Genomic DNA, 26,803 nt, shown 5'->3' on the forward strand with positions numbered 1-26,803 from the left:
GCTGAAAAAAGAGCATACAAAACTGTCTTTTAAGATTGGCATCACTTATTAATATTTCAAGTCTTTACTAGTCATCTACTGAATCGTACTTTGTTCACATAGTTATTTTTTACTGCAAGACACTTGCAAGACTGGTGTGTGTATTCTGAATCTGGTCTCCCTTCCTCCTCCAGTTGTTTCAAGTTTCATGTCTGAATTGTCTCCAGTCAGGGCAGAACTGCTTGGGTTCCTCACTCATGCCCTTTTGGGGGATAGTTTGGCTGCTGAATACCTTATATTACATCTCATCTCTACAGTGTAAGTGCTATATATTCCTGGTGGGAATTAAGGGAGTTTGATGGGTATAGAAAGTGGAAAAGAGCAAGAAAATTTGTGATGTAATTTGTATGTTTTAGTTTATTAGGCTTCATCAAGTGGTTTTTATTTGTTCAGTGTAACAAGTGTTAGACCGAATCATAAACAAATTTCCTTTTTTCACTTTTTCTCACAGTTTCACATTTAGCATTTTGATTATGTCATCTTAAATTTTAGAGCCAAAATCAGCTAAAGGACCTAGCTGATGAATAAAATGAGCTGTTTTATTCTTTTTGCATTCTGAATTCTCTGTTTATACATCCCAAGGCTCTGCTTCTAAAAACAGTCAACAGGGTACAAACATCCTTTGACACTAGCACCTTGCCCTCTCACTCCATTGTATTTCTTTGTTTTCTGATTTCAAAACTAATGCACTGCTTTGACAAGTTTCAAGAACATACAGAAGAAAATAGAAATCATCTGTAATCTCACTACTTAAAGATAATCCCAGTTAACATTTTGGTACATGTTCATCTTTGTTTTCTTTCTGTGTACAAATCTGCACAGAGCTCAGTTATACTCTGAGCACAGAGCTATATATCTTGTCTTTAGCAGTTAACATATATTAAACATTTTCCCACCGTAACATTTCCAGAACTTTGTATTTCATTATATAGTTGTACCATACTGTAACCATTTCCCTACATGTTAGGTTTTCCTAGTTTTTCTCTATTATAAATAACACTGCAGTAACATCTTCAGATGGGATATTATCTTTCCTCAGATGGGATCTGAGGCAGTAGTACATAATGGTTGAGAGTATAGATTCTGGAACCAAACTACTTGGGTTCAAATCCTAACAATCAACTTCCTGGGTAGCAGAACATGTTACATAAGATCTCTGTGCCTCAAATTTCTAGTCTGTAAAATGAAGATAATAGTACCTACCTCAAAATATTTGGGGATTAAATGAGAAAACATTTAAGACTTCAGAACAGTCTTTGGCACATGATCAAATAGTATTGGCTGTTATTTGTATTGCTGTTATTCTGATAAATAACTCGTCAAAATGTTCTTTATTTTTAATGATAATATTAAGCTAATTTTACTTGCTTTTCAGTGGAAATCAGGAAATAACTTCAGTATCTTAATGATTTCTTTTTTTCCCCCACCTAGATATTCAAGAAGAGACGTTCTTCCACTTGGAAAATTTACAGTTAACTTGAGTGGTTGCCCACGGAATAGTACTTTCACAGAAAACTTATATCGAATTATTCAACACCTTGTGCCAGCTGTAAGATCAATATGTGTATTATAAACCTAAGCACCCTGAACACATCCATTTAGGTTGCCTTTCATGCAACCTAAATATTTAACTTTGAAATTTTAGTAGATCTCATTTAAGGGGAAATAAAGCCTGCCACATTACAAAATTTAAAATCTCCTCTCCCCTAAACATTTCACTTTTTAATTGCCTTAACACAAATTTCTGTAAGTCTAACAATTAACACAGTTATAATAATTCCTTTAAAATTATACTTTGATGCCAATTTTTTTGTGCAATTTGGTATCCTTTGTGTTAAAATCTTAAATCTAAATAAGCTCTAAATTATAGGAGCATAATTCTTTTAGCTGAGGTAATAAAGATCTTTATCTCCATTGCCTCAATTTTGATTCCTGTTTGGAAAGTTGAGCTAACTTTATTTGCCAAGCCATCTGGAATACAGTATTTGTGTGGTGATAAGATCTTGGGAAAAGGGGAATTGTTTCTGATTAGTTGTGTGGCTAAAAATACTGATCACCTCTTTGGAAATTTAAGAGATTGCCCTAGATCGTTTATTGAATGAAATTTTGTGTGTCTCTGAGTACTGGCTCTCTTCTAGGCCCTCAAGAAGCAGCAGTGGACCAGAGTAGACCAGCACTTCTTACTCTCCTTAGATTTGCTTTACACTCTGAAAAAGTATTGAGGATTCAAAGAGTTATTTTTTTATGTAGATATATTTATCATCAATTTACCACATTGGAAATTAAAATATTAAAAAGAATAAATTGATTACATATAAACACAAACATTTTTACAAAAGCAACTTTTTCAAAACCAAAAGAAATTAGTGATAAAAGTGACATTGTTTAACATTTCTGCAAATTTCTTTAATATCTAGATTAATAGGAGTTGACTGGATTCTCAGTTTGCTTTTTTTTTTTTTTCTTTTTTTTTTCTTTCATGGAGCTGTTGAAAAGCAATCAGTTTGCTTTTGCATTCAATCTGTTGTAATATGGTGTTTTAATTGAAGTATATGAAGGAAAGCTAACCTTACACAGATGGAAAAATAATTGGTTAAAGGAAAGACTTTTTTAATAACCTTTTCATATAACTCTGGGTATTCCTTTTTGATACTAGACCAAAACTGTCTACATGGCATTTTCTTAAATATAACTGAAGTGTGGAATCTCAAATCTTTTTTTTTTTTTTTTTTTTTTTTTTTTTAAGCAGAGGATAAGGTTTCACTCTCTTACCCAGGCTAGAGTACAGTGGTACAGTCGTAGCTTACTACAACCTCGAACTTCTGGGCTCAAGCAGTCCTCCTGCTTCAGCCTCCTGAATATCTGGGACTATAGGTGTATGCCCTGCTGATTTTTAAAATTTTTATAGAGATGGGATCTTGATGTGTTGCCCAGGCTGGTCTCAAACTCCTGGCCTCAAGTGATCCTCCCTCCTCCATCTCCCAGAGTGCTGGGATTACAGGCATGAGCCACCACGTCCAGTCTGAAACTTTTCATACTCTGCTGTAGTAAAATTCATTGATCTATATTGCACATTAAAAGGATCTCTTATCCATGCATGATTTTGACCTGATTAACCCCATAAAAGGGTTTCAGCAATTCCCCGAGGCTTCCTTGGACCACATTTTGAGAATTACAGAAATAGTCAGATCCTGTACACTCATGGAATTTAAATTTTTGAGGTGGAAGACCAACAAATTATGTATATAGTATGTCATTTAGTGCCCTGAAGAACAACAAAGCCCCAGGAAAGGGAGAGGGGTGCTGACAGTGGGCCCAGGGGGCAGCTGCCGGTGTGTGTGGTGGAGGCAGGGAAGGCCTTGCCAACAGGATGGTTTTCAGGAGAGACTTGATGCAAGTACAGAAGCCAGCCAGATGGCTGCTGGGAAGTGTCATCCTATGCAGAGAGAACAAATGCAAAGGCACCAAGGCAACAAACAATGTACTTGGCGTGTTTGAGGAGTGCCAGCAGAGAGGCCAGCCGTAGCAGGTGTAGGATAAGCACTGGTGAGAAGGGGGAGGTGAGGTCGGAGCAGCAGTCTGGGGCCACTCACTCTGTGAGGCCAAGATTTAAGTAGTGCACACATTCTCAGGATTTGAATTATATTTTAAAGTGTGAAATCGTTCTCTAAGGGAGGTACTAAAGGTTATAACATGATAAGGTATTTCCTTTGATTCTATATCACTTTGCAGTGGGTTTGTTTACTTTTTAACCTTAGTATATAGCTCATTCCCTTATGTCACTCCTGTGTTTATGTCTGGCTAGCACTGTGAACTTTTTCAAAATACTTTCCTGTAATATTTTATGTAGTTTTCACAACAGGTTAAGCACAAGTGAACTGCCTTGCTTATATGGCAGAGCTGAGGCTAGACCCCACAGGCCCTGCTTTAGGGGCTGTTCATTTGTGTCTGTAATGTGGTCTCTTCCCTAGCTGCCTCAACCTCCCGTGTCCACCCCCACCACATGTCCTTTTTCAGTTAGAGTGGTAGGAGAGTGGACTGGCACATGAAGCAGAGTGAAGAGGGTGTTGAGAGTGGCGGGCTCAGGGTGCTGGAGGAGGAGGTGTCACTGGGTTGAGTAGATAGCGTGTTGGACTGGATAAGAAAGCGGCCCACAGCCTGGGTCATGAGAACTGCAGCACCACACCACAGCTTGGTGTGCTCTGCTCCTTGATTTTTTTTTTTTTTTTTTGAGACAGAGTCTCACTTTGTTGCCCAGGCTAGAGTGAGTGCCGTGGCGTCAGCCTGGCTCACAGCAACCTCAATCTCCGGGGCTCAGCGATCCTACTGCCTCAGCCTCCCGAGTAGCTGGGACTATAGGCATGCCCGGCTAATTTTTTGTATATATATTTTTAGTTGGTCAGGTCAATTAATTTATTTCTATTTTTGGTAGAGACGGGGTCTCGCTCAGGCTGGTTTCGAACTCCTGACCTTGAGCAATCCGCCCGCCTCGGCCTCCCAAAGTGCTAGGATTACAGGCGTGAGCCACCACGCCCGGCCAATTTTTTTTACTGAAAAGTTTGTTCAAAAAAGTCTGTAGTAGTTTATGATGAATGAATATGATTTTAACTCAGAGCTTAGAGGAAAGTTAAACTCTCTCCCTATCTTGATGACTAAAATACACTTTTTTTTTTTTTTTTTTTTTTTTTTTTTTGCTAGCTTGTATTACATAAAAGAAGTTAAGCTTCTGGGTATCTGATACTTATGTCAGTTGTCTACCATTTGCGTCATTGGTGATAAAAATTATTCTTCAAGAGTATTGAATAAGACATTTAAGAATAAAGCAGCTCATAGAATAAATGAAATTCTAATGTATGATATATTCATTTTGCTTCTAAGCGTTCAAGAAACCGTATCACTACTCCCTTAGAAACTTACAAGATCATTTTTTCCCTATAAAGCACAGTGTTTAACTATAAATGTATGTTTTCTTAAAACAAGGAAACTTAGATACTTGCTCATTAAAAATGTTTCTTTGCAGTCTTTTCGTCTACAGATGACTATAGAGAACATGAACCATTTGAAATTCATTCCCCACAAAGACTACACAGCCAATCGCTTGGTCAGTGGACTTCTCCAGCTGCCCAACAATACTTCACTTGTAATTGATGAGACTCTTCTGGAGCAAGGGCAGCTGGACACTCCAGGTAGATACATAGATGTTTCCCTTCCATTTCTGAATTCCCTCCTACTGAAGCCAGATCTAGTAATGACTTTTTAGAAGAATGTCTGTGGACAAAGACAGATTCACATTTAACAAATATTTAAGATAAAGGCTTAATGAATTTTATTAATGCATATATTAAAAACTAATTAAATTGTGCACCACAACTGTGTTTTGTCATAGCATTCTGGAAATAGTACAGTAGAACAATAGCTTTTTAAAGGCTGAAATAGGAAGTTTTGTCTTTAGTCATCTGTTACCTCCAAAGGTAAGTGTAGAAAAGATATACATAATAAAATGTTTATCTCCCATTATGAAGTTTTAAACATTTTTCAGAGAATCACTGAAAGAATATTTAATAGATCAGATGGTTTGAAATAACCTCAATTATTGTACATGTTATAAAATTATAAGAAAGCAGATTGCTTTGTCAAATGAAGAGAAGATACTGCCGGTGATAAATTCAAGTGGTAAAGGTAGAAGTAAAAATAATGTAGACTGGGCACATTTGAGGCAAAGGTGGGTATAAAATCAGTAAAGTCCACTAGCCTTATCTGTGTATAAAAATAGCTTTAGTTCTACCATATTAGCCCTGTGAACTCACCTAAAAAGTGATCATACTTAGTGGGAACCTCTTTTATGTCTGGTTGCATACCAGGTGCTAGGTATTAGATTTTGGGGAATGTTGGCCTCAGAAAGCTCTAGCTTTAACTAGTACTGTCTGTGATGACTACTTCCTAGTGAACATTTAGCATAGTGGTTTAGCTTAATAACCTCATATCCTTCATTAAAGCAGTAGAAACCTCATGTCTTATAATCAGTGTCAGCAAAACTAATTTGTTGATGAAAATTTTCTTTTGTAGGTGTTCACAATGTGACTGCTCTGAACAACCTAATAACTTGGCAAAAGGTGGATTATGACTTCAGTTACCACCAGATGGAATTCCCCTGCAACATTAATGTTTTTATTACTTCGGAGGGAAGGTCACTCCTCCCGGTATGATGAGTCATTTTTAAATGGAGGGAGGTTGATCCTGGAAAGATATCTACATTTATGTTATTTCTTGGTGCTCCTTATTAATAAGTTACGGCCGGTCATGGTGGTTCACGCCTCTAATCCTAGCACTCTGAGAGGCCAAGGCGGGAGGATTGCTCAAGGTTAGGATTCAAGACCAGCCTGAGCAAGAGCGAGACCCTGTCTCTACTAAAAATAGAAACTAATTGGCCAACTAAAAATTTATATGGAAAATATTAGCCAGGTATGGTGGTGCATGCAGGTAGTCCCACCTACTTGGGAGGCTTAGGCAGAAGGATCGCTTGAGCCCAGGAGTTTGAGGTTGCTGTGAGCTAGACTGATGCCATGGCACTCTAGCACAGGCAACAGAGTCAGCCTTTGTCTCAAAAAAAAAAGTTACAATTGTTTAAAAAAATTGTGACTTGACTGCCGCTTATTAAGGGAGTTGATTATTTTGTACTGCCATGGGATGAAAACTCAGCAGATCACTAGACAAGGAAAGCTGTTGGCAGCAGAAACTCCCACATCTAAGCATAGAAAGTAGAAGTTGTCTATAAATTGTCTGATTAACTTCCAGATGTATATTCTTGTTGCCTTTGACCTGTTTCTGCCAGTCTTACTTATGTAACAGGTATTTTAGTTCCTTTTAAAATGTCCCTAATCACTTGGTAATTATGTATATGCTTTATGGTGATGATAAAGAGAGCTTTTAATTCTGAGAATGATGAGAAATACTGTCAGTTGTTTAAAAGGTGTATAGTTTCTCTGTATGATAGTGTTCACCTGTGACTGATGACAGTCTATGACTGTGAATGAAATGGCTCATTGGTAAGTTTCTGTGGGAATGTGTGATAAACATTTTAATTAGCTGCTCTTTAGAGGTTGGCTACTTTTTTGGTGTGCTTACTGATACTGCTGAGGAAATATAAGTAATCAAGAAAAAGCTAACTTTTGTAATTGCTGAGATGTAGTTATAGAGAGCATGTAAATTAATATTAAAAATTGATTCTTCCCTCATCCTGAGTAATCAGTGCTATTTTCTAATTCCTTTAGGGGCTGATAGAGATAATGCATCTTCCTAAAAATGTAGATTAATTTAGGAACTTGAAAAATACTGTATACTTTCTCTTTTCAGGCAGACTGCCAGATTCACTTACAACCTCAGCTAATTCCGCCAAACATGGAAGAGTACATGAACAGCCTTCTCTCAGCAGTGCTGCCTTCTGTGCTGAACAAATTCCGCATTTATCTAACCCTTTTGAGATTCCTGGATTATAGCATATCTGATGAAATAACCAAGGTATGTTTGGGTTAAAATAAAGGATTTCTCTGTGTTGAATTGTAGTGTTTAACTAATTTACATTTGCTGTAATTGCTGATAACATAATTTTGCTGTTTGTTTTCTATATGTTGTATCTTTTTTGTTTCTCTATTCATTGTCTTTTTTGTTTGAAATAGATATTTTCTATTGTCCCTTTTATTCACTTGAAGTTTCCCTTACAATATTTTTAAAGTTACTTTCTTAGTGGTTGCCCTGAGGGCTAAAATTAATGTGTTAACTATAACAATCTGTTACGGATTAATGCCGGTTTAATTACAATATACAAAAACTTTGTTCTTTTATAAGTCCATTTCTTCTCCTCCTTTGTGCTGTTTTTGTTATACAAATTATACCTTTATACATTGTATGTTCATCAACACATATGTAATTATTGCATTTACAGTTGTCTTTAAATCAGAAAAAGTTGTAAACAAAAAAGACATTTATACTCTATATTTATCTATATAGTTACCTTTCCCGGCATTCTTTATTTTTTGTTTATTTATTTATTATTTTTGAGACAGAGTCTCACTCTGTTGCCCGGGCTAGAGTGCTGTGGCATCAGCCTAGCTCTCAGCAATTTCAAACTCCCATGGGCTCAAGCAATCCTCCTGCCTCAGCCTCCCTAGTAGCTGGAGCTACAGGCATGCACCACCTTGCCCGGCTAATTTTTTATATATATATATATTTTGTTTTAGTTGTCCAGATAATTTCTATTTTTAGTAGAGAACGGGAGTCTCGCTCTTGCTCAGGCTAGTCTCGAACTCCTGACCTTCAGCAATCCACCCGCCTCGGCCTCCCAGAGTGCTAGGATTACAGGGGTGAGCCACCATGCCTGGCCATACGGGCATTCTTTATGTGGGTTCATATTAAATTTTTGTTTATCTGGAATTCCTTAATTTCTCCTTAAAGGCTGGGATGTAGAATTTGTGGTTTATAGTCTTCTTATCACTTTGAATATGTCCTCCCACTCTTTTCTGGCCTCTGGTTTCTAATGAGAAATCAGCTAATTTCTGATGAGAGGATTATTTAAACACAGAGTCATTTTTCTCTTGATGCTTTCAAGATTCTCTCTTTGACTTTTGACAGTTTTGGCTGATGTGTTTAGGTATATATCTCTTTGAATTTATCCTGTATGGAGTTTGTTGAGCTTAGAGGTGTAGATTAATGTACATTTGGGGGAAGTTTTCAACAAATTTGGAAAGGTTTTGACCATTGTTTATTTAGATTCTTCCCATTTCTCTTCTCTCCCTCTGGCACTCCCATGATATGTATGTTGGTGCATTGGATCGTATGCTACAGGACGTCTGTTCATTTTTTCTCATTCTTTTTTCTTACTTTCTTCTTCCTGCTCAAACTGCTGAATACCTCTAGTGAATTTTTTTTTATCAGTTACGGTATTTCTCAACTCCAGATTTTTATTTAATTTTTTTTTTTTTTTTTTTTTTTTTTTTTTTTTGAGACAGAGTCTTGCTCTGCTGTTGGGGCTTAGAGTGCCGTGGTGTCAGCCTAGGTGATCCTCCTGCCTCAGCCTCCCAAGTAGCTGGGACATGTCACCACACTGGGCTAATTTTTTCTGTTTTTAGTAGAGATGGGGTCTCACTCTTGCTTAGACTGGTCTCGAACTCCTGAGCTCAAGCTTTCCTCTCACCTCGGCATCCCAGAGTGCTAGGATTACAGGCGTGAGCCACCACACCTGGCCTCAACTACAGAATTTCTATTTGCTTCTCTTAAAAAATTATTTCTATCTTTCTATTGATACTTTGTATTTGGTGAGACATCACTGTCATATTTTCCTTTAGTTCCTTATATGTAGCTTCCTTTAGCTCTTTGAATATATTTAAAAGAGCCAGTTTAAAGTCTTTGTCCAGGGAGTCTGATGTTTGGGTTTCCTCAGGGAAAGTTTCTTTTGATTCACTTTTTCCCAAATTGTGGGCCATACCTTCTTGTTTCTATGTTTCATTTTTTTTTGTTCAAAATCAGCCATTTTAAGTATGATAATATCACAGCTCTGTTCTAGAAATCAGATTCTAGACATTAAACTTCCCTAGAGTTTGTTCTTGGTTAGTGGTTTAGTGACTTTTTTGCACTAATTCTACAAAGTCTGCTTTATTGCATGTGGGCAATGAAGTGTCTGCTGCTAGTTTTGTGGTTAATTATTGGACAAAAATTTCCTTAAATGCCTGGTAGTAAGTCTCCCAGTCTAAGGGTGAGGAACTCCGTATACACGTTGGTGCATGCTTTCAACAATTAGCCATACAGTTTACAGCCCTGCCTTATCCTTCATTTCCTGCTTACACAGAGCCTTGAGGTTATCCAGAGGGTGGTAGCTTAAGGTCTCTGAGCATGCATGTGGCCTTCTAAATTTCTAGAAGGCCTGTGAGGTTTTCAAAGCCCTCTGTGGACATCTCATCCCCCAGCTTTTCTGTTTAAGGGTTTTCTATTTAAGGGTTTGGCCACAACTATTATCCAATGTCAGAGGCAGCCAAGAGGATCAATAATTTCTTCTGATTCTTTTTGGTAAATACCCTGGGAAAAGGCTGTTTCTCTTGGGTAGGCTTCAAGTCAGGTTAAATAAAAACAACCTTGCAAGTGGGTTCTTCCAGGGAACCACTCTGGGAATGGTACTTTGAAGGGGCTCCAGCCCTGTTCTACCCTCTCTGGTGGTTGCCAGTCTGTTGGTTTTCAAGGCTGTCACCCAGTGGGACAGGCTGGAACACAGGAATAGGGCAAGGTAAAATGCCACAAACGTCAACATTCTTATCGAGAGTCACCTGGTTTTGTTGCACAAATGCTGTCTGGATGGCTGGAAATGTGTGGTTTATTTCCAGACTTTTGAAGAAGTTAGTTTTGATCAGTGTTCCTGTTGCTTTAATGGTGGAGACAAGTTTTAGAGGTCCTTGCTCTGCCATTTCACTAGTATCACTCTTCCATTTGTTGAAAAGCATCGTGTTTGCTGTGCTAGTTGCTGATTTGTATGTTTGTGTGACTTTCTCAAATTAAACTGAGTTTCATTATTTTGTTTAGAATATTTTCATCAATAGCATCATTTTATCAGTATAAAGTTTTGGTTGTCAGTGTTTTTACCCATATTGTCTCCTTTTGTCTAAGGCAAGGCTGACATCCTCATTTTTAAAGTAGTCAAGGATCCATGTTACTTTCCTTAACCTTACACCACCACAAATGTCATTTCTTCTTAAAGTTGTTCATTAAGGGGTAGTTTTAAAGACCATTTACTCTTTCGATAAAGGCAGTTGAGGATGACTTTGTGGAAATGCGTAAGAATGACCCTCAGAGCATCACCGCTGATGATCTCCACCAGCTGCTTGTGGTGGCTCGGTAAGTAGTGCATGTCTATAATTGCTTTTTCAGCAAGCTGTGTATAAGTCTCTTGATTTATTCAGCATTAACTAAGGCAGACTTCTAAAAACGGACACGAACTTTCCTTTTAGTAACATCGTGTAAAAGGGCTTATTGAGGGGGATCAATAATCACGTTTGGCTAGTGATTTCTTCAGTGAAACAGGCATGCTGCTTGTTCTCTAAGTTTCAAAGAGTGAGCCACCCTCCAATTCTGACTCTTAAAAGATGCCTTTGTAGAAGTATAACTTGGCTGTTGACTTTTGTGTAAGCTACACTTTTGTGTAGATGGTCTTGTCTCCTAACATGGACTGTTACATTTAAAAAGTATTCCTAGGTCTTAGAAAAAAATTAAAAACTTACTATGCTAGCTCTAGACTTAAATTTGTTTCTGTATTTCACACCAGGTGTCTGTCTCTCAGTGCTGGTCAGACAACACTGTCAAGGGAACGATGGCTAAGAGCAAAGCAGCTGGAATCTTTAAGAAGAACCAGGCTTCAGCAGCAACAGTGTGTGAATGGAAATGAACTTTAAAGATCGGAGGCCAATGGGCAAATTGTAGTCGCATTATTGTAAAATTCAAATATCATTTATACCACATAGTTTTATAGATAATTTGTATCACAAACCAATGACTTTTCCTGAAATTAAGCCTGGTAACATCTGAAGTTTATATGATATTCAGTAAGGGCTTTTACCTTACTGGTTTTATGGAGCTTTTCAAGTTTGTTTTATAATTATATAAATTAGTAATGATGTAAAAAAAAGTATTTGATATTAAAAGTTTAATATTGACTAATGTTGCTGATTATACCATTTCCTTAGCTTCAGATAAGTCATAGGCCAGACTCTGTTGAATTGCTGGTGTTAATTTCATATGAGAATTGTGTACTTCATATTTCTGTCTTTCCAATTAACAGTGGGGCTGGTTGTCCTCAGTAGTTAAGTTATGGGAATGGGCTGTGATTGCCATTGATTCACAGGACCATGTGAAATTCTGTATTGTCATTTCCCAGGCACTTGGCCACAGAAACTTTTTTCCACTTAACAGTTATTAACAGTCTGAAAAACTCATCTTTTGCACAGTAGTGGCTCCCAAATTTTTGGAATTCATGGATCAGCAGTAATACTTGCACATTTTTGGGGGGACTATAGGGTTATCAATTTATTTTACCAAGTAATCTGAAAGAACTGCATTATCGCTTCTTTTTCATAAAAGGACAATCTCAGAACATCAGATAAACCCCACTACATTGTCCTTATTTTTCTCATTATATCCCAGTGCATTTGGGAACCACACTTTTAAGGGAATGCTACCCTACAAAGTTTTGCCCAAGTATGAAAACAAAATAGTACCTCTTTAGAAAGAATGGTTTTTAATTATCTTCCTAATATGCTTCATTTACTTTGGTTGATTGTATTCGATTTTTAGCTTTTTATGAGTTTATCAGTTCTAAACGTGTTAGATCAACTAATATCTGCTTCTCCAGTAACAGCCTGATACAACTGCAGGTAGGTTTTCCCCAGACCGATTAGTTTTAATATCCAACTTTTAAAGGAACAAAAATATCAGAGCATTATTACTATAAGTAATATAAATTGTGGCAACAAGGATCTTCAGAAAGGTTAGAATGTTACTTTAAGCTATGAATGGTATGTATAAAGATTAATTTCTTCTAGTAAGTAACTTACCTAGTTGGAAACAGATGAATTAAATGATCCCTTAAAACTTCCTGTGAGGCCTAAATTGACATTGTTAACCAAGGAAACAGGGTCAACCTTGAAAAACCAAGGAATTCATGCCTAATGAACTGAAGTAAAAATTACTAGTTCAATATTAACTTTTCCTAAATTCAAATCTATTTTTATAAACTAATGTAAATAATGTTTATATTAGAATTCTAACTGGTTTTCATTTTTATAACTGATAGACTAGCCTTCCTTAAACTTTTAGAAATAAAATGAAAGCTTAACTGGATCTATGAGAATGAAATACATTTTCTTTAATTGTCCTAGAACAAAGTAGATTAGTTACCATGTGTTTATTGTGCCAATGTAAATTGTAATTCACCAAAGAAAAATAATTTCCTTGGTCTTGGAGAAAAGTTCCCTTGAAAGAACCTCTTTCCAATAAATAAAACTTCTCAAATTACCAGTACCTTGGGCTTTTCTTCATGAACTGTAAGATTCAGCATCCCATGTAATCTTGTGTGAAAAAAGATTGTGTCCTATTGGTAGAAAAACATGACAGAGCTAAATGGAAGTGTGGAGGGAGATACCCTCCTACTCAAGGTCCACCCAGGCAGCACAGTGGAACTCTCCACTGCAGAGCTTTTTCTCCCTTGCCTATACATGTGGACAATCAAGTTTGTTGCTGTGATTTAAGGCAAGATGTTAGTCCCATATGAATGACCAGGAAACTGAACAAACATGTATATAACCCTGTTTGGAACTAAACACTGCTTTATGGTAATTTTAGTTTTGAAAAATCTCTTTGGAACTAATTTTGGTGGAGCTTAAACATGGATATTTCATCACTTACCTTGGCTTTTGCTTTCTTTGTTGGGAATACTCTATTTTCGAGACCCAGAAGAAAAGTTGGTAGCAACAGAATAAAGCATTCAGTTTAGAGTGTTTTGGTTTTAAAAGTTTGTGATCCATGGCATTTCTGAGATCATGAGAAGACTTCAAAGGAGTGAAATATTTGGAACAGCTCAGACCAAGTGTTGAATTATGACAAATTTACCATAAATGTTATGCAAGGAATTCTAACACACACTGTCACTTTAAATTACAATGGTACTTTAATAGTCACAAGATTTGAGACTTCAAAAAAAGATACCACTAATAAATAACAAAAGTGGAATGCTTATCAAAGTTACAATAGACATAATGTTCAGCTGAGAATCACAACAGAGTAAGGCTCTAAAGACAAGAGACAAACTGATACTTGCTGAAATACTCCAACTTTCATACTATGTGGTTTAGAGGCAGATGTCCATGTCCAACAAAGGTTCAGGTTACGTCCCAAAGTGACCTGTTCCTGAATTCTTTCAAGTGAGCAAAGTGCTCTGTAGTGTATACGCTACTCAGGTCTACCCATTCTAGGGTGATGCACTTCTATAGTCCTGGCTCTCAAATTTAGAAATCTGCTCAGGTTCAAACATCTTTTAAAACTCTTCCCAAAAAACAGAAATTTGTGACCCCTAAATTCAGACGGTACAAGTTTAAATACCCTAATATGTGAAAACTTTTGAAATTTTTAAATAAAAGCCATGGAAGGATTCTTTGTGGCTAAGAACTAAATCTGAATTATACGTGTCTGACATTGTATAAACATATTTTTAAGTTCATTTTGCTGGACTTCATTAACCACATCAGGTTCTGCAGGACTCTTTTGAACTTTTGCCACTGCAAAGTTTATCCCATGGGTTAATCCAGCTTGGGTAATATTAGCAACCTGGACCATGGAACTTCGAATCTTTGCAAAGGGAGAGACTGCTCTGCTACTGCTTTCTGAAGGAGGAGTTACATGAAGCCCTGTCTCAAGTTCAAGCATACTGGAACCGGAGCTGGGGGTCTTTTGAGATAAGACTGAATGTACTGGTTCAACTGACAAAAACTGTGGACCTGTTGCAGAAAAAGACACATTTAATTGAGATGGTCGGGAGGGTGTCTGTTCCGCTGATTCAGATTGTGTTTCTTCATTAGGAACTTGATTGGTCATTTGGTTTCCTTCCTCACCAGCCTGCTGAGACACAGATCTGGTCTCTGACAGCTGGGTCATTTTGTTTTGTGCATCTTGCACAAATCTGTGGCAGTAAATATCCACAGGCTTGGCAAAGTTAGTCAGTATGTGTATGTTGTCAGCAGAAGGACTTTTCGTCAGAGGAGACTCCTGGCCTTTTCCAAGCCCACTCCCATGAGCAACAGTAATCTCTGAAGGAGCATGGATGTTAATATCATTGCTGCTAATAGACTGGGATCGACTGCCTAATCGAGGTGCTGAAGCAATAATACCACAGCTAGGAAGAACATAATCTATTGGCCCTACGCTTTCTAAAGAATTAGCTAGTTGTCTGTCTTCATCAGACTTGGAATTTGTAAGGAATTCATCAGAGTGGTATGAGTCATTATCTGAAGATATGTCCCCATCAGACTCTGCCTGGACCTTATTATCCATCACTCCTGTGTTTTCCATGGTTTCAAGACTATTATCTGATTTCCAAAGATTTACTTTTAAGTTTGGTTTTAGAAAGTTAACTTTCATTTCAGGTTTTGTAAAGTTTCCTAGCTTTCGTAGGTTGCCAATATTTACATTAGATTTGGTTTGCTTCACTTTTTGATTTAGAGATGAAAATTTGCTCATTAAAAAATTTTTTCCCTGGGCCAAAGAGCCTTGGTTCTGAGATCTGATACCAATGATGTCTTCGTGAGGTTTACTGCTCTTCCTACAAATTAGAACAGAAAAATAGTTAATTCTCCATGAAATCCAAGACACCAGTTCCAATTATTAATAGAAGTGAAAACATTTTGCTTATTTCAAGAAACTGGTTCTAATTGGTTGAAAACAATGCATAGCTAATTGATAAACAACAATCAATATTCACACCTTTTAAATTGGATTCCCAATTTTGGGATGCTAATCTCAGGAAATTATCCTAAACACGAAAAAATACATGACAAGGATATCTGTCATGACTTTTTTTTTTTTTTTTTTGAGACAGGGTCTCACTTTGTTGCCCAGGCTAGCGTGAGTGCCATAGTGTCAAGCCTAGCTCACAGCAACCTCAAACTCCTGGGCTCAAGCGATCCTCCTGCCTCAGCCTCCCAAGTAGCTGGGACTACAGGCATGTGCCACTATGCCCAGCTAATTTTTTCTATATATATTAGTTGGCCAATTAATTTCTTTCTATTTATAGTAGAGACGGGGTCTCGCTCTTGCTCAGGCTGGTTTCGAACTCCTGACCTCAAGCAATCTGCCCGCCTCGGCCTCCCAGAGTGCCAGGATTACAGGCGTGAGCCACCGTGCCCGGCCATGACTTTATAAAAGGAAAAAAAGCCTGCAGCAACTGGGCTTAACAGCTGTGTGCCAGGTGTTATTCTAAGTACGTCATCATTCAATCCATCCAACTCTGACACAGACTTTATTATCTTATCTTACAGATAACAAAGTTGAAGTAAAGGAATACTAAGTATCTCTCCCAAGGTTAAAGGGTGAAAAGTCTGACCAGTCGGAGTCCATGTTCTGAATCCACACAAGATATTTGCAAACAGATCACAGTAGGCAGCTATTAAAATGATAGTTATAAATTCTATAGTAATATGGAAAATGCATATAGTGTTCACCAAGAAAGGATATTAAATATATAAATATATACAAAAGGTTTAACCTGTATAGGTTGCAAATGTATACAAGAACTGAGAAAAAACTATATGAAAATGATAGCAACCACGGGCATCTTAAATGAGTTACCTGTCAAGTTATCATCTATGGCAAACGAAGTACACTCAAAATTAACCTCGTAAACCCACTCACGTATACATGGTATTTATACTGTAAAATTCATTAAGTCCTGTATTGCCAGTTTTTATTCCAAAATTGGAGATTATTTTTTTTGTAGTAGATGAAATAGTTTATACTTAGAGGCCTTGTTATTAAAAAAACAAATTGGAGGGGAAAGAGCAAATGTATTTTTATGTATTATATAACTACACAATAGTGGCTGTGTTATAGTAATTTGTGTGAATTTTATATAGCTCAAAATTTTTCCATAATATAGTTCTTAAAAATTACATATAAAAATTTAAATTGGCCATGATCAATTTTCATATAGGCCAATATTACTGAAGCATGAGTCATGTAGCCAACCAGGGAATAAAAATAATAATAACAAAAGTCAAAACTCCCTCCAAAGGGGTTACAGATTTTGGAAGACACTTCTACAATTAAGCATCTTAAAACTTCCCATTCTACTGAATCAAACCTCCCTTATAAAAGAATTCTAATTAACAAGTATAGAAGGAATGAGGGAATTAGAAAAACCACAATTAAATCACCATAGGAATAATTACTATAGACAAGATCCACTGACTAGTGCTTATGAAAATAGTAGGTTTCAACAGAAACTATATTATTAGCATAATCTCAAAGGATCTCCCCCCAAATAGTAATTATAAAGGGGAAAACAGTAAGTTTACAGTGGAAAATCCTGGCAGACACCACCTTGGCCAAGTAATCAAGGTTAATATCAACAGTAAGACATGGATGTCACGTCTTCCCCTCCCTACAACGTGATGCACTGAAAAGTGCACATTATTTCCATGGTGTCCTTCTCAATAAGGCATAACCTCAGCATAATCATGAAAAAACATCTCAACACCCTAAATTGAGGGATGTTTAACAAAATAACTGGCCAAGAGAGTCAAAGTTATAAAAGACAAAGGAAGACTGAGGAACATAGATTAAATGAAGCTATGGAGACAACTAAATGCAATGTGGGAGCCTGGAATGGAAAAAGGACATGAGTGGAAAAACGTGAAATCCTAATAAGTTCTGTACTTTGGTTAATAGTATCGTGTGAAGGTTAATTTCTTAGTTTTGATAAATGTCCTATGGTTACGTAAGATGTAACATAAAAGAAAGCTGAATGAAGGGTAAAATGGAAACACTATCTGTGCAACTCTTCTGTAAATCTAAAAATTATCTGAAAATTATATAGATACAGAATTTAAACAAAAAGTATTATTTTTTTGATCCAAACATATTTGATACTTACCTCTCTAAATACCAACACATTACCCTAATGTGATCCCCTCCCAACTCCCTGCTGCAAATACTTTTAAAGAAATAAGACCTCAGATAATAAATGTCTATTCTTGGGAGACAATCCCAAAGAAAATCTTGAGAGAAGTAGTATACTCACCTCTCAAGTTTTTTCTCAATTATAGGTACATCCAATCCCATGGCTTGCTTGGTGATCTGCAACATCTCTGCAATGCACTGAAGGGTATCTGAAACCCAGAGATAACTGCTTGGCAATTTCTCCAAAAACATACTAAAAAAAATAGCAGTTCTAACTCATACAACCTTGAACGAAATTTGTGGTTGTACAGTACAAATTCATTTGCTATAATTTATAAAAAAAACTACTACCTGTTCACTAGTCCCCCAACTAATTCAAAATGTTCTAAAACAAATTTTAACAGAAAAGCAAAGAACTAAATCAACCAGAATTAAAACTTGTGTTTGCACTGTACTAGATGCCAAGGAAAGAGCTATATACAAGACAGGTATGGTCCCGACTATTATCCACAAGAGAAACATGAGGTAGGAAAAGCCCTGGCACCTATATGGCTTCTGATAAGGCCAAACACACAGAGAATCCCCACTATATCGCCCCTTGCCAAAAACCACATAATCCATTCAAATAATCTCCCTGCATTGCTGGAAACAGTTGCTATTTCACTGTCTCACATCCCAAAGCTATTCCCTGGATCAGTTCTCATTCCAGTTGGTTACAGTATAAAATGTCCCAGTTCTATTTGGGCTTGTAAGAGCAGATACAAAGTTATCACTGAATACTTTCATCTTTTCTTCTTTTTACCTTTTCCATCCTCTTCTGGATTTCGTATTACAGCTCTCAGTGTGTGGAAATAACCACTTGCTTCTTTGTATCTGTAGTGCAATCGCATGCAGGAGAACTTTGGCTTCCCAAAAAGAGTGGGTTCAGGACCTAAAAACCCAAATGAATATGTGTAGTTATATCATTCCCATAACATTTGCTTACTTCTATATCCAAAAGACCAACACACATTCATCAATTAGGTATTTAACCCATTTTTCTTTATAATCTAAATGAGAGCACAAAAAATATGAGCTTACCATGATCGTTTGGTTTGATGAGGCTATAAAAACTGTTTCAATTATTTGAACTAATCTTTACAAGGTGTAAATAATAAAAGGAATAGGGTTATTATCATTAGATTATACATCTGTCACTAACCTCTAAAAATAGAAAGGAAGTCCTAAGAAATAGATGGCTTGGAATATCCCTTTCTGGTTTCTAACAGATGTTATACCAGTTGCCTAAATAATTTGAGCCACTCTCAGAAGCAATACCATTTGCTTTCTATGACACTTTGTTAGTATGTTAAAAATTACCTATTTCTATTTTTTCCAGGTCTTCTAAACTTAGTCGTTGATACTGGTTTACTTTATCAACTTCATCATCATAACTAGATAAATGGAAAAATAAAAGAGGGTTAAAATCAAAAAGCATATTTGGTTTGTCACCTGAGGTATAATACTTGCAAACTATTACATGCAGTTAATCTTCCATAGTACCTGTTGAGTTAAACATAACTATTTTAAAAACTTGATTAAACAAGAATAACATATATAGTTCAAAATGGCTAAAGAAAAATCAGTCTGTAGATCTTACAGTAAAAAAAAAATCAATTACAAGGTAAAAATAATCTCTCAGTTTTATAAAAACTTGTATAAAATGAAAATGAACCTAAAACTTAATCTAAAAGGCAAAACACCTCCCCCCATGTATTTGGGAATAATACAGCAGATAAATTTGATATCCAAAATCAAATGAAAAATCCATGTGATCTATGCCAACAGGCATCTGGGCTGAGGAAACAATTACTTTTATTTTGCTAGAAGCATTGTTAATCAGTAGTCTTTCTGGAGATAAATGTAACAAATCACAAAAATCATATAATTCATCATACCCTTGTAACCAAAGAGAAGCACGCATGCGTATGTGTGCACACACACACAAGTTATCTGCATAAAGATAGCTGCATCATTCATAATAACAAAAAATTGGAAGTAACTCAATACCTAACAATGGGAATATACATTATAGTATTACAAACAGTGATATATGACCATTAATGACAAAAATATATGGAGTACATCAAAACCTGGGAGATATATAGGAAATAATACTAAATGCTAAAAGAACACAATATTAAATAAACATTGATTTTAACTAAAATCATTTTCAAACCATAAAAGGAGGTCAGAATGATGTTAACAGTTATAAAAAGGTAAAGGGGTTCAATAAGGCTGCATAAAATATACAATAAAACCAGATTCTTACATTTTTTGTAATAAATTCTAAGAAGGAAATTTACTCAAGTTTAAAAAACCAAAAGCTTTAAATCAGTAAGCAACTTACTAGGCCACGTAGTAGGCAGAGTTAGAAAGCAGTAACAGCACATCCACGTCTCTGTGAGTAGCATCGATGAGGCTAAACAAACATGACACAGGGAATTAAATATTTTCATTTTCATCTGCGTTTTTTGCCAAGAATATTTCTACAGCAGAACCACTTAGGACACAAGATTGGCGAACGGAAAAAAAGAAAATCAAATAAATAATCAATCGGTTCTACTTCTGAAGCTAAACATAATACAATCTATCCATTTGAAAAATCTTTGAAAAAACAACAAAAAGTGTAGAACAATCTGCATTCTCATACTGGTCTCCAAATGCCACCGTAAGAAGTACCAATATTTCTGCCTGAGGATTTCATACCTATTCCCTAGACCATATCAAGATGCTACTGAAAAACAAGATAATGAAAAAAATCATTTGTGAGGTGAAACTTAAACCACATACTTAATTTGCGTAAGAATTATGTCATTGTTTAACAGGTACTGCAGGGAAGGATCTACCAAAATCTTGAACTGCAGTTTTCTACATCAGTGGCACCTTGTTGCAGCTTAAGTCTAATAGAATCTTACTCTAAAATAACAAATTCACCTCAATTTTCGGGTAAAGCAATGAATGAGATAGTAAGACGCCAAAACCCGGTAACACACATATGGATTCTAGGAGCCAAAATCTGAGCACCAGTTAATCAACGGAAAAAAGAAAATTATACATTCAATGATCCTAGCAGCTTCACTTGAAAACACCGTAAAATGAAATTTAGTCTTGTGCCTTGATACTTACGTGCACTCTGAAAACTGAGCTCGAGCGGAGCCATAAAAATTACGTCACGACACATAATTTTACTATGAAATAGATTCTGTTGCTACTAATTACAGTATTACTTTTATCTTAGTTTCCTATTTTGGCATTAATATTTACATCAGCTAAACATGATACTCAGTCAAAAACATTATGTCCTTAAAGAAAAGCACTGGGCACGTAACAAGCGGTCGAAAAATGTCAGCCCCCCCCCCATTTTTACTTTCCTAACTACAGTAAATACTTAATTACCCTCCCCAACCACCCTTCCCCTTAAAATTAAAAAAAAAAAAAAAAAAAAAAATGAAACACGAACAAGAAGAAAAAACCCTTTAGGGAGTCCCCTCCCAACCCCACCCCCAGGTTTGCAGCTTTGCAGGAGAGCTGTTCTATTCATTTTTGTTTTCCCGCCACTGGGGCAAGCCCTCCTTCCACACTATGAACACAAAAATCGCTAGTACCACATGTAGCCCGACCACTGCGACAACAGTCGCGTAGAAGGCGCTGTCTTCAGGGGACATTAACATCAGACTTTGGAAAAGAAGTAGTTTGCAGGAAAAATATAACCCGACAGGAACTTTAACCATAAGTCCTGCAAAAAGGAGAAATATCTTGAAAGTCATAGCGAGCACACTGTCAGACTTGGGCTCGGCGGCCGCGGTGGTGGCCCGCTGCCCCGGGGGCGGCCTGTGCGAGCGCGGCATCGTCGGTCCGTCAGTCAGTCCATCCGTCCACGCCTGAAGCCCTCACTCGGACGGCGGCCCGCACCCGAGCTCGCGCCCGCGAGCCAATGCGGCGACTGCAGCAGCTGCGCGACGCGGCCGCGCCAAGTCACGCCCAGGGGACGAGCCTAGCTCCGCCCCCGCTTCCGGTTGCCAGCGCGCATGCGCATCTCGTCCAGCGCGTCCCGAGCCCTCCAGTGGGTAGGGGTGTCCAGGTGGCCAGCTCCCGCGAGAATTCGTTCACGCCTTGCCTTTACACGGGACTGTTCGCGCCTCGAGGGGACGCTGGGGGTCGGGGGGCGCTGGAGGGGCACCGCGGCAGTGTCCGTCCCCTGCATCACCACAAGCCTAAGGGACGTGGCTGCTAAGCGCCTGGCACTCGGCTGCCGCGGGTCGAAAGGGGCGCGTGACTTGAGGGGCCGCGAAGTTGCACGGAGCTGGCTCCTGGAGACGCCGCCGGCGGCCGGGCGCCGTCACGCTGCCAACGAAGTCAGGTTTCCCCGCCGTAACGGGGTGGGAGGAGGCCAGGAACGGCCGGAGCGGTCGCACCGGGCCTTGCCGGTGGCCGTCCAGCCGCGACCCGCGCTCGCCGACGGGAAGCACCGGCGAGGGCAGCCGGCAAGCCGGCGGCCCGTGCTGGACAGTTCCGGCGGGAGGGCGGGCGAGGGCGGCAGGGCACGGCCATTCCCGCCTCCGCGCCAGGACCGAGCATCCGCGGTGAGCACTTAGTCACCAAGAGACAAGTCCAACTCACCTGGGGTCGCAGTCAATGAGGGCCCAGCCCCCGTGGAATTTTTCATCATCAGGAAGTAGTAACTTCATGTAACTCTGTAAGAGCTGGCTGATGAGTTCCTGGTGGCTTCTCTGGCTTTCCCTATGCAAAGCCTCGTGCTCTTTCTCCTTGGTAAATATGGAATAAAGATCTTCTGTCACTGGAATGCCTTGCATCAGATCTAGGGTAGAAGTGTTAATATCTATCATCATCTTAGTTTACTAATACATTTTTTAAAAACAAAAGAGAATGTAAGACTTACAATTATAAAAGCCCTTAGAAGAAAACACACAAATCTTTGTTACATTGCATTAGGCATAATTTTCTAGATGTGACACTAAAATCATAAGCAACAGAAGAAAAAAGAGACAAACTAGACAGCATCAAAATTAACTTTTGTGTTTCACGTGGCACCATCACAAAAGTGAAAAGATAACCCACAGGAGAAAATATTTACAACTCATTTGTTGGGTAAGGAACTTGTATCCAGAATATAGAAGGAACTCCTACAAATCAATAATAAAAAGCCAATTTAAAATATGAGCAAAAGATCTGAATAGACAAACTATTAATAAGTTCCTCTTGGTGGGGCATGCAGCTCAGGCCTTAATATATCATTATACTCCCATTCCCAGCAGTTATTTGGGACAATGAGACTCAAGGAGGCTTCTGGGAAAGTAGATCTGCCAACTGGCCCTACAAAGGGAAGTGATGAGCCCAGACTGCTACTTCCTTCTCTCTCTCAACCTTGAGGAGAGCACATTCAGGGGGGGATCAGGAGGAAGCTGACACTATAAATGGCTGAATTGGGGGGAGGACAATTGAGAACAATTGGGGAGGACAATTGGGTCCTCAGTGACAAAACTCAGTTGCTAGATCAACTAGTGGAAGCAAGGTACCTTATTTTTTTCCTTAAATAAACTGCTAAACCCTGTGCTATTCTGTAGTCACTAGCATGCACCACCGCTGCCCCCATCTCTGTCAAATAAATCAGACGTCTTCTTTACATCAGAAATTCCTAAGTGGCTTGTACTTAGGCCCTATTAGACTAATGTGTATGCTAAATAATCAGGGGAGAAAATGGGATTTTAAAAAGATTCGTGGGGACCACAGATCACCTATGTTACATCTGGTTCTAATCCAGAATATTCTCCACTTACTTTAATCCTATAAGGTAATATTTTCATGGAAATTAAAAACATGTCAATGCACAAATTCTACTGGGTCATCTAGCCTTCCACTTCTTCTAAAAAATAAATTGGTTAGGATAATCTCTAAATCTGGTACCCTAAAATCCTGTTAAACCATGCTATCAAAAAGGACTTGTGGATTTGTCCACATCAAGAACATAGGATAAATGGCGTAGAGGAAGAGAAGAACCATCCAGTTTTCTTAGCCTTGCATTACATGAAAGCAAACAGAATAAGAAGTTCTTAGTTGTGGAGGTTTAGGGCACTTATTCCACACCCCAGGAGATTCAAAAATCCTGTTTTCCGTTACATGAGTAGCAAACAGACAATTATGTGTGGAAATGGCTTCTTTTGTTGCTCCAGTCCAAAATATTTCAAATTCTAATCTTGCAAAACTTGAATTTGATTTATTGGGTAAGATGCTCAATACAGAAACACAAGTATATTACAAAACATGAGTTAAGTTAATGAAGTCGGTTTCTGTAAAATGTTAGTCACAGAAGGAATAAAAATTTTAAGAAAAGAAAAACATTTCTGTTCCTTACCTATAACAGCTTGCCTATAAGCATCCTTAAATCGATTGAGGTAATACCTATTTGCTGAGTTAACTCCATCTTTCATAACTCCTGCTAACTTCCTTTCTCCTGTCCTTGTAAAGTCACCCTGTCAAACAAAAAGGCATTGTGACCATTTATTCAAACACAAGAATGTTCTCCCAAAATCAGTTGTGGGCTTTCAGTTCAAGACTGGAATTCTACAGGCTTTTATAATTTCCAAACTATAACTTTTATAATTTTCAAATAGTGTAGTTAAAATATCTACTAGTATCTGACTCTGATCCAAGTATGTCAAATAATTACACATGTTATTTGTGGCATCAGGTCTTCACAGTTAGATAGTGCTTTAGGGTAAAGCCATTTTTGGCAAATTGTAGAATTTCTAGAATTTACAGGCCAAAACCAATTATATAACAAACACAAAAACAATAAAAATGTCAAGCCTCAAATTGGTATAATATTCAAAAACCAAATTTTTTTTTTTTTTTTTTAAACCTAAGGTATGAAACTACAAAAACCAAATTTCTGATGTACAAAACATGGACAATTCCTTAGAGTTTATTACAATAGGCTTTAACCTGTGTGTGTGTGTGTAGATGTGGATAGAGAGCAAGGCCAGGGGTTTCCATACCTCACTGAATATTACAATCACCTGTAGAACAATCCAATGAAGATTTAAATTGTTTTGTTTCTCTTGTTTTTCTCAACAAAGGCGTCAGAGGAAGTCCTTAGAGAGGTGGTGACTTAAACTTGAGGCAAGGAAGGTACAGTCTCTCTTTTTCCTCATTCAAACCCCACTATTTCTATCCAAGTCAATCTCAGAAATCTCAGGCCTTGTTCTAAATCTGACAGTTTAGGAAGAACATGCTGCCTATTAGGCCATTCACAGGGAATATTAGTGCAGCAACAAGTACCTATTACAGAAGAGATCATGGATGCTGATCCCAAAGAAGTTTAGATTCAAAGGGAAAAAAAGTATTTCTCTTATTAAACAATAACTTATACAAGGACTTCTAAAGTTTACTTTCCTTATTTAATAAAATGCTTTTGATGTTTACCACTCAACCAAAAAGAAAGACTATCTGAAATCTGTTGAGTCCTTGATGGTACAATTTGTTATAAGAAATATCCTGAAATGAACCATTACCTTAAACAATGATTAATATAAACCTAATTTAAACTAATTCAACCACTTCCTATTGCCCACAAGGACAATGCCCTCAAAAGGGACTACTTAGTTACTAGGGACTATATTTTACATTTAACTTAAAATTCTGTGAAGACTAGCTCTGTAGGATCTTCAAAAGACTTTATTTACAATAACAATATTTTTTGTTATTATAACCCACATTTCTTCAGCATTTACTATGATGCATTAATGAATATAATCCCACGACAATCTTTTGAACTAGGCCTAGTATTACTCCCATTTGACAAATGAGACAGGTTAAGCAACTAGTCCCGGGTCACAGAGCTTTTAAGAGGCAAGTCTGGGATACAAACTCAGTGAAGACAAAGTATCATACTGGGGGCCTAATCCCACCAGTAGACGTGTGTTACCTTTACACAATTTTTTTTTTTTTTTGAGACAGAGTCTTGCTCTATTGCCGGGGCTAGAGTGCCATGGCATCAGCCTAGCTCACAGCAACCTCAAACTCCTGGGCTTAAGCGATCCTTCTGCCTCAGCCTCCCAAGTAGCTGGGACTACAGGCATGTACCACCATGCCCAGGTAATTTTTTCTATATATATTTTTAGTTGTCAAGCTAATTTCTTTAGGGTCTCATTCTTGCTCAGACTGGTCTCAAACTCCTGCACTTGTTCGATCCTCCCACCTTGGCCTCCCAGAGTGCTAGGATTACAGGCATGAGCCACCGCGTCTGGCCTGCCTATACACAATTTTGAAAACTAATCATTTCACATAAAATTCTCTATATCTAGACCTCCTTGAAAAAATGGAAGATCTGACAACACAGGACCTCACAAGAAAGAGCAAACCGGCCCCTCCCAAGACAGCATATGCTCCTCCTCGGGTCCACACAGCCCCCCCTTCTTCCTCTGATCTAATGGGTGTCCTGCTAGAGTCACACTACCTGGCCCCTGACCCCTGCCTTAGCAAAACATTCCAGAAAGGATTCAACTACCCAGACCTAACACCTGTAGCCTACGTACCTTTTTAACCCTGTGTCCTACAAAATGATCCACAAATGCTTGCTGCAGGTATTTACCTTCAGAGCAGCCGTCCCAGCGTACTGTCTGCTAATGGAGTCACCATTGTTAGCCCACATTATCTGGTAGATCCGATTACATTTCACAGGTAATGGCTGCTCCGGGGGCATCACACCTAATTTTTTCAGCTAAAATGAACACATTGGTGGATTAACAGTATGTAAGTCAGGAAACCATAGCATAAAACACGTACTACAGAAAAAGGAAACATATTCATATACAATTCAGGACCCTTCAATTTTTAAAAATGGTCTTTTCATACTTTTTAAAAATTAAGCACTGCTTGAAAGACAGCTTTATGAAATGCTACAGCTGAATAAATATAATGAAATATACTGTTTTGATATAAGTTTTAATGTGTAGGATCATACTATTATATTTTGTCTGTTTTAAATTCGCCTTTGTAG

General features: G+C 37.8%; 2 protein-coding genes across 6 annotated transcripts in view; one reads left to right on the forward strand and one right to left on the reverse strand.

Annotated features, from left to right (window-relative positions):
- The window catches only part of MCMBP (minichromosome maintenance complex binding protein), a 54,158-nt gene extending 41,063 nt beyond the window's left edge, over nucleotides 1-13,095 (forward strand). For all 3 annotated transcript variants that reach the window (XM_076009750.1, XM_012739171.2, XM_012739172.2), the window contains 7 exons: nucleotides 174-297; nucleotides 1,471-1,588; nucleotides 5,060-5,225; nucleotides 6,106-6,239; nucleotides 7,393-7,557; nucleotides 10,829-10,917; nucleotides 11,345-13,095. In XM_076009750.1, the coding sequence (XP_075865865.1) occupies nucleotides 174-297; nucleotides 1,471-1,588; nucleotides 5,060-5,225; nucleotides 6,106-6,239; nucleotides 7,393-7,557; nucleotides 10,829-10,917; nucleotides 11,345-11,471 (923 nt within the window). In that variant the 3' untranslated portion in view covers nucleotides 11,472-13,095. The remainder of the gene's footprint in view (nucleotides 1-173; nucleotides 298-1,470; nucleotides 1,589-5,059; nucleotides 5,226-6,105; nucleotides 6,240-7,392; nucleotides 7,558-10,828; nucleotides 10,918-11,344) is intronic.
- Nucleotides 13,096-13,722: 627 nt separating this feature from the next.
- The window catches only part of INPP5F (inositol polyphosphate-5-phosphatase F), a 90,428-nt gene continuing 77,347 nt past the window's right edge, over nucleotides 13,723-26,803 (reverse strand). For 2 of the 3 annotated variants that reach the window (XM_012739168.3, XM_076009748.1), the window contains exons 13-20: nucleotides 26,396-26,524; nucleotides 24,158-24,275; nucleotides 22,405-22,603; nucleotides 20,132-20,203; nucleotides 19,102-19,175; nucleotides 18,545-18,673; nucleotides 17,864-17,951; nucleotides 13,723-15,388 (exon numbers count right to left, since the gene is read on the reverse strand). In XM_012739168.3, coding sequence (XP_012594622.1) covers nucleotides 14,239-15,388; nucleotides 17,864-17,951; nucleotides 18,545-18,673; nucleotides 19,102-19,175; nucleotides 20,132-20,203; nucleotides 22,405-22,603; nucleotides 24,158-24,275; nucleotides 26,396-26,524 — 1,959 coding nt within the window. In that variant the 3' untranslated portion in view covers nucleotides 13,723-14,238. The remainder of the gene's footprint in view (nucleotides 15,389-17,863; nucleotides 17,952-18,544; nucleotides 18,674-19,101; nucleotides 19,176-20,131; nucleotides 20,204-22,404; nucleotides 22,604-24,157; nucleotides 24,276-26,395; nucleotides 26,525-26,803) is intronic. The other variant, XM_076009749.1, reaches the window with a different exon arrangement.

Source organism: Microcebus murinus, chromosome 14 (genome assembly GCF_040939455.1).
Source record: "Microcebus murinus isolate Inina chromosome 14, M.murinus_Inina_mat1.0, whole genome shotgun sequence".
In the NCBI taxonomy this organism is placed as follows: Eukaryota; Metazoa; Chordata; class Mammalia; order Primates; family Cheirogaleidae; genus Microcebus; species Microcebus murinus.